General features: G+C 38.6%; 1 protein-coding gene across 1 annotated transcript in view; it reads right to left on the reverse strand.

Moving 5' to 3' along the window:
- Window positions 1-14,497, reverse strand: part of KIFAP3 (kinesin associated protein 3) — a gene marked incomplete at its 3' end in the record, with an annotated part of 74,606 nt that overhangs the window by 15,926 nt on the left and 44,183 nt on the right. Inside the window, exons 18-19 of the mRNA XM_082002614.1 lie at window positions 8,675-8,864; window positions 3,367-3,466 (exon numbers count right to left, since the gene is read on the reverse strand). Of these exons, the coding sequence (XP_081858740.1) occupies window positions 3,367-3,466; window positions 8,675-8,864 (290 nt within the window). The remainder of the gene's footprint in view (window positions 1-3,366; window positions 3,467-8,674; window positions 8,865-14,497) is intronic.

The raw sequence follows: 14,497 nt of genomic DNA on the forward strand, positions 1-14,497 counted from the left end.
GGCTGCTGCTCCAATTCCCCTGAATTTTCCCAAATGTAACATGGTGGAACTGCAATGGCAGATGCTGCTCCAGACCTCTGCTAGAACTAGCATCCTACAACCAAGGAAGCAGACAGTTTTCACTGTCTGCTCAACACAGTATAACAGGTGTAACAATCTGATATATGGCAGCAGGTGTGGGCTGAGCTCCCTTGCATAGGTATTATTAAATACTGCTTACAGTGAAAATCTTCAAGGTGACTTGAGTTTGGTTGCAGTCCTTGAAAACCTCTCCTTATTAGACCCATTTCTTTGGCTCAGAAAAAATGAGGTTGGTGATCAGAACACACTTAAGCCCTAGTAATGCACTGGGTGCACCCAACACTGGTTCAATGCTAGCTCAGCTTCTCAGTGACATGCAGGCACTAAAAAGGTGAATCTTTCTGACTGTCTTGTTAGGCTGTCCTGGACACAAGGGGGACTCCTGATCCAGTCTGAGCATGCCATGAGGGTAGGAAATAACCTCAGAGAAATTAAAGAGCTAACATATCCTAAGTCTTCTTCATAGGTGTGCAGAAAGGAGAAGAAACGGTTAGATTATTCAAAGTTGAGTAGCAAGAAGTCAGCTCACGGTTGTCACCTTCCTCAAATTTCACAGGGTGGTCTTAAATGATGGAAAAGACTCCTTCCCAACTCACCCCATTGCTTAGAAAACAACTGCTTCTATTACAGAATTAAAAAAGCGTAATATAAAAGGCCAAGACCAGAAGACACAGGCACAACAAATAAATGTATAACAAAAAAAGTATGACAAATGAAAAGACCAAAAATAGGCATCAACTCATTATTAGGCCATCCCTCTTTGAACTCACAAAAAATGTTACTATTAACTGACTTGCTAGTTGTCTATGCAATTCCTAACTCTGCTTTCTTTAAAAAAGTTTCTGAAAGCATATTCAAATATTAATAAAAGAAAAATGAGCCATTTTTATAACAAAAATCTTGATTTATTAAAAGCTGGAACTGGTTAAAATAAATCCTTGACATAAGGTTCTTGTTAGCTTTAAACTGTAAGCATAAAAATAACCTAGAATTATGTTTTGGTATGGATGAAATGTACACTATATAACACATAAAAAGACCCTTGACTTGCTGCTATTATTTTTAATTAGGCTCTCTAGCACGTATGGTTTTACCTTCCAACACCAATTCAAATTTGGGAAAAGGGAGGGTCTGACTCTCCAAACTCATGGGACTGGCAATTCCATGGCTCATGCCTTGGAGCACTAATGCATTTTACATTAGCTCTAAGCATCAGGAAATCCTGGCTTCTGGCGCCAAGAAGTTCAAAACGATAATGACACACATCTGAAAACTAGGATTCGCTGTTCAACTGCCAGTATCTATTCTATCAAACAATTCAGTCCTGCTCTGTTACAAATAGGACAGAACATTTGCAGCAGTCCACACTGTTTCCAATTAGACCGTGTGTCTGGACTGCAGATAAATCCATGGAGCAGTCACACTGAAAAAAGTCTTCCTACAAGGCCGAAATCTAATGAGAAATCTGAATATTCACAGAGGCTATCATTAATGGTCAATTACCAAGTTTGTCATTAGCCAAACTGCAGTTTTTCCTGTGTTTTCTTTCTTGAGATGAGCCTCCAAAATGCCTTGGAGACATTACAAGGAAATTCTACAAATACTTAATTTAACTAGGTATACACCAGATGTATTTTGCTACTTATTTTAGTTAGAATACAATCAGATTAAAAAGCAGCTTACTAACATAGCTCCCTGATAAGACATTGAAATTTGAGGTTAACTTTTACCAAAGAACACTCAAGGTTGTTTTTTTCCACAGCTGAAAGCTTTCTAGCCAAACAAGAGCATCCTGACTGGGGCTATACCTAAGTTTACTGGAAACAAAAGAGTGCAAGTTTCACCCTACACACATTTCCCCCTACATCCAGGGTGGGCATGAAGACTGTTGGGACCACAAACCCATACAATGTTCTGGTTCATACAGAAATCTGTCATCTCCTGGGTTGTGCATCTATTTTAAAGGTGAAAGTGGTAAGTCACATATTAAGACTCCAAGAGTAGCATATAGCTCATACTCCTCTCAGTTTCTCCATCACCTGCATACTCCGAAATGAAGGTTGCATACTTGGAAACTATCAGTGACAGCATCCCCTCTCCAAACACAGGCTCCACGCAAAGGGTTACACATTAGTGTGAACTTGATCCTTACTGAGTATAAACAGTTCCTTTTTTCAAGAGGTCCATCTCTTAAGTCCTACTTTTTTTTCCTGACCTGAGCATTTTAGTTATTTTAACTTTTTCTTAAAAATGTTACCACCATTCCTCCCTTGCTGAATGTTCAGCTTTCTGGTGCATCACAGGTAGACAAAACAAACAAGTGTAACTGTCCACCGCCTTTTAACAATTACAAGAAGCCAAAGTAAGGGAGAAAAATGTTTTTTGTTCGTTTTTTTTTTTCTTCAGCTGTACATACTATGAATTACTCATATTTTACAAATGGTGACTAAAGTTTTAAGTGGTGAAAATAACATTCTGCCTTTGGAAAGAAACAGTTTCAACCACAGGGCTGGGCACATCCAGAGAGCATACTGTTATAGTGAATTCTGTAGCTTGACTGAAAGGTGTTTGAAATATTTCCTGCTACTGAGTGCACGTAATTCATGCTCTATAAAAGGCATTTCCTAAATGCTACAGGGTCTATGAAAATTTCATTCTTTGAAATTAAATCTTTTCTATTTCAAACTCATGGGAGAAGTCTACTCAGAAATTCAAACTGGAACACCTTGCTAACATTCAGAGAAGGAGAGGTCATTAACCAGAGGGGTATTTCAGAAAAACATCTCCCAAAAGTCAAGCCAACATCTTTTGCTCATCTAGCAAATTTTTCAAGTGTCATCAGTAATCTAGCCGAGAATACCTTGGGAAAACTTAGGCAAAAAACCCAAACAAAACAGAAATAGTTTCGGCAGCATATTTTTAACAATTTAAGAATATTGGAAACAGAAGTCTTCTAGGTAATTGGCACCTCAAGCCCCTCTTTAGGTATTTCCCAACAATGTCTGAATAGTATCTGAAGGATTGTCATAGTATGTAGTTAGTTGTGTGTTCTAGTTTTACTTTTCTATTCTACAGCTTTTGGAAAGCTATGATGTATTACAACACATATGTTAATATGTTAAAAGAAACATGTATTTCAGTAGACAGATGAGAACTGCTTTTTCAGTGTAAACGATTCCCACTGCTATGATGGTGAAAATTGTTGAGCAACACAAATGAAGCCCTATGAAGAAACTTGAATAGCCATTGTTGGATTATATGCATTCTTTACAAACAGCAATTTACCTGCTAGAGAAGGGATGCTGCCCAACCAGGTCTCCATTCTGAAGATGGTAATCACTGAAGAAATCCGGACTCACTGCTCCATCAGGGGCTATTAGGCCATCTATAAAAACAAAAAAGATAGTGACTGTAGAAAAAAGAGCATGACTTCAGGGCAAGTGGGCAACAACCTCTGCTGGTTTGATTAGGAATTCGTTAGCAACTTGCAATATTTCTGGGAGAAATGTTAAGCAGCAGTAATACTGAAAAACAGCAACTTCAATTACACACACACACACACACAAAAAACCCCAAAAAACCTTACTAGGACTCCAAGTAGCTCAGCATACTGCCCTGAAAAAAGCTGTACCTAAGAAATATTCTCTTACCCCTTCTTCCTCAGGCCTGTAAAAGTTGTATCAAGACCCATCTTGTCTGCCCCATCACAAAAGTGACCCTTCTCATTACTTTTTCTCTGGGCTCAAACATGAATCTGGGCTAGCAGCATAGAAGTAGAAAAGCAGCAAAAGTCTTAGTTGTTCAGACTCTACCCTTTACCACTGGATCTCTTAAAACTGATTAAGAAAAACAGGAAACAACTTCAAACCCATTTCTTTTGTCTCACCCATATTTTAATGTCTTCTAGCTATTTCCTAAGAGGGTGGTCTTTTCACACGATATCCACTCAAGAGCATAGGTTACAGTTTTCTTTTGCTTCCTTTATATTAAAACAATGCATATGAAGATGCAAACATTTATAAAGCCAGCAGTATTCCTTAAAGGCTTCACAGTCTCTGCTTACTTTATAAGGAAGAGAAGATGATCAGGGGCTAACATTTTCCCTCTGTTACATCAGTGTAAATCCAGAATGTCTTTGAAGTAAAGTCAGTGAACTGGCCCCAGCTGGATGAGAACCCAGCTTACCTCTTTGCTGTTCCCATTCACAAAACATATTTCTTGTTAATATTAAGGGCATAGTTCTTACTTGGTGATTAGTATTAGGCTCTAATCAGATAAAACAAGCTATTTCATTAAAAGAGACCCTACATCAGTTTGTCTCCATTACTGTATGAAAACGATCCCAGACTTGTAGTGCAGAAAGCATCCCAATAAAAACAGGGCAGAAACAGGTACATTCTGACTGATAACAGAGGGGGGAGAGAGAGAGATTCCTAATGACTAGGAAGTTACAAATGCCATTCCACTTTAAAGAGAGAAAGATAAGATCTAGGGAGTCACAGGCCACTTAGCTTAACCTCTGTGGTTTCAAAACTACTAAAACTGCCTGTGCAGGAAGCAGTGGAAAGTTACTTACAGACACAAGAGCTTAGAGATGACGACTCAGGCATTCAAAGAAATCTCCCTGTGCTTTATGAATTTACCTGATGTTTTTTGAAGATAATATAGTGACAAATGATAAAAGGAATAGAATTGACACATCTAGATTTCTAACAGACATTTGATGAGGTGCTATAGAGATTCATTTAGAAGATAATACCTCATGGGAAAGTGACTGAATATAATGCAACAGACTGTAAATGAAAAATGCTAACCATGATCAGACTACATTTTAGCAGCATAAGATAGCTGTACATGGCTATATTCTAATTGTATACATGTGTATACAGTATGTGAAAGAGTATTACTTGACAAGCAAGTAATCTGGCACAGATCGATATTACTGTCTTTCAGCATGTGCAGCGACACGTGAGTGCCCTCTGATATCATATGGATGTAAAATGACTAAAGAAGAGGAAGGAAAGTTGAAATGGCTGTTATTAACGCTTGTTCCAAGTTTTCCTGTCTCACCACCTATTCTGTATTCTTCACAGAAGAGAGGGGGAATGTTACCACTTTCGTACCTTACATATACACTCGTACACTTACACTTGAGCAACCTGGTCTAGTGGAAGGTGTCCCTGCCTATGGCAGGGGGGGTTGGAACCAGATGATCTTTAAGGTCCTTTCCAACCCAAACTGTTCTATGATTCTACAATACCTGCAGCACTTCAGATCAAAAACAATCAATTTAAGTGACTATGTATTTTAAACAGTCAAGTTTGGTTAAAACTTATGTGCAAGCGGAGACACTTAAAAATAACATCTATCTTTATATTAATGAAGCAAGCACTACTTTTTAACTCTGAGGCTAGAGCCACCACTACTTAAAATGCCTTCAATCAACAGTGCTAAAATTCAAACCATAACACTCAGTTATGGCTCACATGAATTCATAGAAAGATGAAAGCACATGGATAGCATCAGCTGCATATAATATGATTACGCAGTTAAAGGACATCTGTTGTTATGTACATTTCAACAGAAATTAGGGTTATGTACTTTCAAAGCAAGAGAGACACAGAGCTCAGGAAGGTAACTTCAGAGATTTTACCAAGTTTTTCATGTAGGTTTAACTTACTACGGAAGAGAGATGTTTGTGTATCACTGCAATAAGGAACTCACCTTGCCATCAGCGAACTCAAGAACTATTATGGCTGAGGGACTTGTACTGAGCATCAGCCATCAGTGCAGGTCATTTCTAAAATTATCAAATTGAAATACAAGCATTTAATTTCTCACTGCACAAAGACTTGGATTTTTGTTTTTTTTTTTGATTAAGTAATACTCTGTGCTTCGGAAACCCAAATGCGTACTTCAGTTGGTACAATAATCCGTAGCTTTTTCAAGGGACTATCATGTCCTGTATGGCCACATCTCAAAAGTATACATCTAGCAGACTTCAGAAGCACACCATTACTGGCACTTGTCAGAAGGAATCTGAAAAGTGAATCTGTATTTTGAATATAATCACGTACTTTTATACCTTTAAAACACCTTTAAAAACAAAAGCACTTTTCAAACATCTGCAGAACATAGCATTGGAAACCTGCCTCTCCTTCCCAGACGAATATCAATTCCAACACAAAAATCTTTGTTCAAAGAACATTACGCCTGTGACATAAATGATTAAAAGCCAGGGAATTCAGTGTTACTGGTGCCGCTCCATCTCTAGTTCACACTGGTGGGTAAAGAAATGGCCCTATGAAATAAGCAAAGGTTTATTACTAAGACCTGTAAAAGGGACACTACAACAGGCATGCTGGCACATCTTTAACTTAGGAAGCCCAAAAGAGACTTGATGTAATAAAAGATCCTGGTACTGTACAACATATGGCTCACACTGCTAATGCTGTAGGTCTAGTAGAGCAAGATAAAGCTACGGGATTCAAAAGGGAAAAACATACACGAAAAAGGCAAGTTGCTATGGCTGACGTAATCAAAAGCAGAAGAAAAAGAATCCTGAAGTTGTGATATCCTTTGAGAATAATTTTTGAAATGCTACTGAGATCTTGCACAATTATTTTCTTACAGCAACTACAAGTAAAGCTTATGGGTTTTAGTGGTTTTGTTTTTCTTATTACTATTCCTGCAAATTCATCCAGAGTCATAGAGTTTTGTGACTCATGCTTCATAGCAAAGGACTGGACACTTATGTGGAAAATAAAAAACCCCACAGACTCAAACCCAGCAATTAAAAAAAAAAATCCACGCACACAGTCATCCAGGAGTTTGAAAGGATATAAAACCACAAGTCTGAGAGCATAAGCCAACTCCTAGTTATGAAAAAGTTATGAAGACATTTATCCGGTAGGCAAATTATTTCATGATTGTCTCCTGCAGAGTTTTTTGAACCTTCCTCTGAAACAGCTGACAATATTGGACTAGATACATCAGTGTCTTAACCCAGTATGGCAACTTCTATTTTCTTAGTAACTACAAAATCTTTATGTAACGAGAGACAGAGCAAATTCCACTTGAGATGCCCCAGAACTGTGCCATTATGCACTACTAATAGGACTAAGAAAAATTATGAGAAATTACTTTTTTTCTTTAGGAAATTTATTAGGGTTAATCTCAAATACAAACACGACTTTTCTGAAGAAGAATTTTGGTGGTTTTTAACTTCTTCAAATTGTCAAGTAATAAAATCTTCATATGAGGAACTAAAAAAGAAAAAGTATTTACAGAAGAGATTCACATGCTTCCCTAGACAGCAAAAATTATACAGACAGATTAGCTGAAAGTTACAGAATGATTGCCTCTGCTAACGAACCTACAAATTTGATGTGGCTCAGCTGAAGTCTTTCAACAAATTCTGCAATAAAAATTCCATTACAGAACTAACACATGAGGCAGAACAAAATTCAGCATCAAATCCTGTAGCTGTGTATTTAACAGGGATGAGAAAAGGTTTGCGTTCGCAAAGCAAACAAGCAATGGACACCAGAAATAGGTGTGAAGAACAAGGCTGAGCCACCCTTATTCTAATCAGTCGTCATGGTCCATTAGCTCCCCAAGATATGTTTACTCATATTTCTGAATCACAGAATCATTAAGGTTGGAAAAGATCTTTAAGATCATCAAGTCCAACCATCAACCCAACACCAAGTCCCCTAAACCATACCCTGAAGTGCCACATCTACATGTTTTTTGAACACCTCCAGTGATGGCGACTCCACCATCTCCCTAGGCAGCCTGCTCCAATGCTTGACCACTCTGTCAGTAAAGAAATTTTTCCTGATATCTAGTCTAATCCTCCCCAGCATAACTTGAGGCCATTTCCTCTTGTCCTATCGTATGATTCAGTCACTAATTTAATACAACTTTAACTTATTTCTAAGCCCTTTATGTGTAAGTCACAGTGATGTTTCTGGTGTGCATTTACATTTCTGCCACCTTAGACTTTCAGGATTTTATTCACACCTACGAGGAGTGACATTCTGTTTGTTCCTGGTTAGGCACTGGTTAACACTGTGCACTGATTTTGATTGTCTGCCTCGACTTTCCAAAGGTGGTAAGAGACCTCCTAAGTTTTCTTGGAAGTTATGTATTTCCTTGTTCATTGATTTCATGAGATGAAAATTTATCCATTATGCATTGGTGAAGGTTAGGAATTGTAGAGACATTATTATTAGCCAGTAATTGATTTATTTCAGTGTTCTGTGTTTGTGAGAGTCATCAGTTCACTTCTGGGGAAGTGCAGCTTATCTCCAGCTGTAATTCATAACCATTACAGAATCACAGAATCATTAAGGTTGAAGACCTGTAACACTTCATAAGGTCATGTACAGTACTCAATCCATCATTAACATCCTAACAAGGACAAGCCCATCCCGGCTAGCACACATCAGTGCTGCTCCCAGTGACACAAAAGGGTTAACTGCCCTGCTGGTTTGACTCGGCAGATTCTCTCTACAGCCCCAGGTCAAGCTCCCGTTCCAAACACAGAGGTAGCAATCCCAGTCCTGAATACTAATATATGTTGCCTTACCTGCATTGTAGTAGAGGTCAGGTCTTTCCAGAATATCCCCTTCATGGATGTAGGGCTCAATACGATCATCCCCATACAGGTACTGCTCACTGTCATCCATCTGCCGACTCTCCACCATCTCCAGCCACTGAGAGTTGTGCCATCGAAATTTCTCACTCTGGATTTTTTTAGCCCATTCCTCATCATATTCCTGTTAAAAATCACCACACAATGTTTTAGTATGAGGTATAGACAAAGCTGTTTTGTTTAACAGGAAATTTAATGTCAGCAAAAGAGGGAAGTTTCAGGGCTCAGTGACTTAAATCCTCTATTCAGTTTGCAGAGTAGTTTGAGCAAACAAGGGAATGATTTTGCAAGCACTAGTCATTATTCTGTTTTTGTACATGCAGTAGTACAATCTTCCCTTCATGGTTTGTAATTTTACCATCCAGAAAAAAATTCCTGCTTTGAACAGGGAAGTTCCATCATCCCAGTCTCCTCATTTGGTTTATCAAGAAGAGCCACTTACTGCCAATTTTCAGGGGGATTTCAGTAATTAATTACTAACACTGGCCAAATACCCTGTACATCCTCATTAGATGAGCATTCACTAGGACAACTAATTAACTAGAAAATACAACAAAAATAGTTTGATAGATTAGATAAATAGATAATAGATAAAACGAATACATTTTTATTTTGCTTCATGAGCTCCAATAAGACAGGATTTAATTTTCAACTTCTTGTGAAGTTTTATCATAGCGTTCTACATTTCATACTGAATACCCACAAAAATGGTACACAACATTTGTAATAAAGAGAATATGGGAATCCAAGATACAAAACTAAAATCTGAGTGGAATTTCTCCAGAAAGTTGAGGAAAACAGGACATAGGTTCTGGCCACTATGGAAACAAAACATAGGCATGAAATTTCAATCTGGATTACAGCCTGATTGCACTCAAGTGATGTGATATTCAACAAAAAGGAGCATCAGAAAGAAGTGACATAGCCTATGGCCATTGCAATCAGCTGTTTAGAAGGCTCCTCTAAACAGACCAGACTATGTGGGCTGTTGATTACCACTGAGGGAACACAGACCTGTGGATAATACTCTGTTTCTCAATACTACTGGAAAGATAGGGCACAGCTAACTACAGGAAACTCATCAACATATGAAATCTGCAGATGTTACCAATTTGGGAAGAATCACAAATAACACATCATGGTTAGTACTCTTTTAATCAAAGGACTGTGAACAAGAATAACATTCATAACCAAAGTGTTTATATTTGTGGGAAGAAATATCCTTATGAAACAGGTCCCACTTCACTGTCTTCTAACCTAACTACAAAGGAAAGAAGTGATTTTCAATTTTTCTGAACTCTCACGTTGGTTAACACATGATCTAGACAAGATTTTCCTTGGAGATCTAACTGGAGTAGTTTAAGGTTTTTAAAATCTGTTTTACTTAGCCCTGAAGGGGATGAAGAGTGTTCACACAATTAGTGACAATGCCTTGTCTGTGGAAATGGTAATTTCTTAAATTGCTCCAGCTAGACATGCAAAAGGAGGTCTGTCTATAACCAGAGGTCAAAAAATAACAGTGAAGACAGAATAAGTTGGCTGAGTAGCTCAGGTTAAACTTCTGAAACCCCTGTAGACTGAACTGGAGCTTTTAAACTAACTTAATAGTCAACCTACCTTATTATCACTACTATTAATCTGACATAGGTAACACATGAGAGTAGAAAGTAGAGTAGAGAGGGAGTAGAGACTTTACCCTGTGCCTTTTCCACCCTCTGACTGGTCAAAAACAGCTGGCCCTGTCATTCTGGCAGAGGCTTCTCTGACGTTGCTAGCAGGTATCTAGAGGATCCAAGATTTCATGAGGAATCATGGCGCATTGTGCAACCACAGACCCTTATTCTATGGCAATGTGTTTTAAAACTTCATTTTACATGGAGAAATGGTCAGTTTTTTTCTCTTGGCTTAAAGCAGAATATAAACTCCCTTTCGATGGGACATCCATGCAAGTACTTGCAGATTTGGGGCTCTGATCAGTCTCCATCATTATTCTAAATGTCTCCAATTCCACCTCTGATAAACACTAGACCTTTCTAATTCCCCTCCGCATCACGCTAGCACACAAGTGGTCCTGTTCAAAACCTGGTCTCCTGCATAGCTCCTATACACAGAGCAGGTATCACCTGTGGGTTCTATAGATATTCTCAGTAGCTAGTGGCCTCAAGCAAAATTCCAGGTTTACTGTCGGCCATACAGTAATGCAGCAACCTTAGGGAGGAAGAAAGAACAAAACAAATCACCCAAAACACCAAAAAACAACTACATACCTATGCCTCATACCATTTAGAAACAGAACATTTCATGGTATTTCTGCCTCAATCTTTTCCCCCCCACTTCCACTTTTGATTAAAAGGAAAGGCTAGAAGTAACAGTGCAAAATAAGAGTTTCCCTAGAAAAAAACAAGCTCATCACTGAGATTTATAAAATGACCCATAAAAAAAAAAAAGGGCATGACTTTCAATGATGACATCTGAGCAGCATCTTGGAAACATCTCCCTTGCTGCATCTGCTAGAGCTAAACTGTGGGCTATCTATTATGTCAGCCTCCAGCAGTTATGAATTACTTACGAGCTTTAGAGAAACACCTTGCAACTGACAGAAATCATACTGCAGTCTTCAGAAAACTACTCCCAGAAATCATGATTGCAAAGAAGTGGGGGGGAAATAAACAAATTTAACAAACAACAAATTAAGACTACTCTGTGGGAAAACTGAATACCTTTTACATTACCTTGTTTACCTTTAAAAGTTCTCAAAGGCAGAAAGGCCAGCAGCTAAATTACCTAATTCACATTTACCATAACTGCACTTAGAAAATGTTTTCATCTTCCCAAAAGTACAAGCCCAAACAAATCCCACTTGCCCAACACCACTGCTCCATTCACCACTATCTGAACAGGCTGAATGTCTGTCACAAATAGACATGAACTTCTTATATACTTATAAAAAAAAAAAATCATTTATCATTTCTCAGATACTAACTGATTTTTTCTTTAAACAATGACAACAGGGCAGAATATTCCTATGTGTTCTACACTTCCCATCCTATATTAAGAGGCTTAAAATTCCCAGGTATTTTATCCCAATGATTCATCTAAATTTTGGAAAACAGGATTAGCAAATGATTGGCAAATTAGCAACTATAAGATTGAGCATATTTGTACATAACTTAAAAATCACAAGTTATCAGTTCAAGCAGTTTGGCTACTTTGTTATATTTGTACCTTGCATTTCACAATGAATGAGCAACAAGAGCAAAGTGACCACACTAGAATCAGATCAATGATCAGTTTTGTCAAAAGTTTCATTCTGGCAGCAATCCTAGAAAAAGATGATTTGCAATAATCTACAACGATTTACATAACCTCAGGACAAAAAAAGTTCATCTAAGTACTGCTAGATCAGGAATATGCCTGTGGATTTTCCACAGAAATGTGCAGCAACATCACTTGATAAATGATGAATAGAATAACATCAGAATGGAAGAAAATCTGTAAATGCAGGACTACATCCAAAAGGCACGAAGAAATTAAAGAAATTTAGAGCAAAACAATTCCCTAAAACACACCAAGTCTTCCAGTAATTATATTCTGAGCTATTAACCCCCTTTTTTTTTAAATTTATTTTGTGTGGGGTTTTTTTTGGTTGGGTTTTGTTTTTTAAACACATGAAGCACACCTTCTTTACTAAGGAATTCCTGCAAAAATGAAACCAGAAAACTAAACACCATGGAGATACAAACATAGCTTTGTGCCCTCCAGTCCTTTTAAATGTCAGTTAGAAAAGCAGCAATTGGGGGAATGAGAAGACTGTGGATGGAATGTGCCTATTCTCCACACCCCCCCCCCCCCCCAATATTGCATGTTCAGAAACATAAAAGGAGGAATCCTGAAGGTTGATTTTATTCTCTTTGGAGCTCCCTGACATCACTGTTTTTAACATTCGGTTTCCATAAATCCAGAAGTGTCATAGAAGATGTATGGTTTGACTCTGCGAGGAATGTGCCATCCTTTTTGAAGTTCTACTTCCAACTTTGTTTACTACTGAACCATTGAAATATTATGAAGCGTTAACTGGCCTATTATCAGAGCGTGTCTGTTCCCTATCAGGGGTCCCCTTTGTCACTGGCTTCCGTCACACCTTGTATCTGATTAACACACTATAGGATAACATAGAGCTACACAGATCTGCTTTGTGTTCTCTCTCAGCTGATGAAAAACAGATTTTCCTTTTCACTTTAATGTGGTTGCCCTTTAATTGGGTCTATAATAGGGTTCATTTGATGTCATTCCTCACACTGAACTAAAACTGCTATACAGTAAGTAGAATGCTCATTATGTTCAAGGCTGTAGTTGGTGGTATGTTACATTCTTCATTATTCAACCATCCCTAAAACACATGGTTTACCATTTATTAAGAAAGAAAAGATTCATCTTGTCTAGCTATCCAGAAGTTAAGCATGTCATTTGAACTATGTGCCTCTATAAAGCAAGGAGAGAAACAGATGTTATGGATCACCTTCTGCAGGTGTCTACGACACCTACCTTAGGGTAAGTACCACCGGAGGGCAATTCATTCAAAAAAAAAAAAAATCCTTCTACCACTTACACCTGTTCAGCCCACAATCACTTCTTCACAATCAGGTTCATCACTAAATATGTCCTGATGGGAAGCTAATCGAAACCTGTGATATGAAACTCACAGCAAGGCAGAGAAAAGAGTAAACATTCACACCCCTTAAATTTAGGTGCCTACATAAAATGCACACCATCCATAGGGTTCCTATATTGTCAACAGCTGAAGAGAGAAACTTTTTTTTCCCCTTTGAAGGAATGTAAGGTATCTCATTGGCAAGCTGTTTTGAAAGTAGCAGAGATCAGTGGTTTGGCTCACCTTCCTAGTCTTACAACTCCAAAGAGCAAGCACCAATGCCAGAAGGAAATCTGTCCAAGACATGTTTACGTGAAGACAAAAACAATCAGGACACACCTGCCCTATCTAATGCTGCCTGCAGTGTGGTTATTCTTCTAGTCCAAGTAGAGCCTTTCCTTCTGGGTGCGCAATCTTTGCCACAACAAGCTACCAGCACCAAAGCAGACTGATTGCAAATTTAATAATGCAGAAGTTGATCAGTGAAAACACATGTCAACAGTTCAGCCTGCAGCCCCACACTCTAGATGCTCTTCTGCCCACCCCTCTGTATTCATGATTGTTAGAGGATAACAGCAGAACAAGAGACATCACAGAAAGGCGGAGTCTTGACAAGTGAAAGGAGAACCCTTTTTCCTGGAGTGACTACAGCACTCTTCATGGAAAGAGGACACCAAGCTGGAGTCAAAGGTTATCTATTTTCAGAGTACCCTGACTATTCAAATAAAGCCCCCACCAAATCCCTGTGGTCTGCTCTTCCTTGATTCCACGGGAGCTGGCCAACATCTTCCACAGCTGGCCCCAAATCCCAGTGCACTGAGGGTTCACAGCACATTCCTGCTTCTTATATGAAATTCCAGCATTCCCAAAATGGAGGACTTGTGTCAGGGCACTTAGCTAACACAGAAAGACGCAAGCCATTCATTAACACAGCTTTCCATATCAGGCACAAGTTGTTTGGCATTCATTACAAACACCTGGGGCAAAGAATGAGCACTGGAAAAACACCTTAGGCATGAGGCCCTTCCTAAACCACATGGACAATGCTGTAGCTACCTAGCAGGTGTTTTGCTTCAGCAGGAAGCATAATAATCCCCTCTTGATCA

This window comes from Phaethon aethereus (genome assembly GCF_964289735.1).
Source record: "Phaethon aethereus genome assembly, chromosome: 8".
Lineage (NCBI taxonomy): Eukaryota > Metazoa > Chordata > Aves > Phaethontiformes > Phaethontidae > Phaethon > Phaethon aethereus.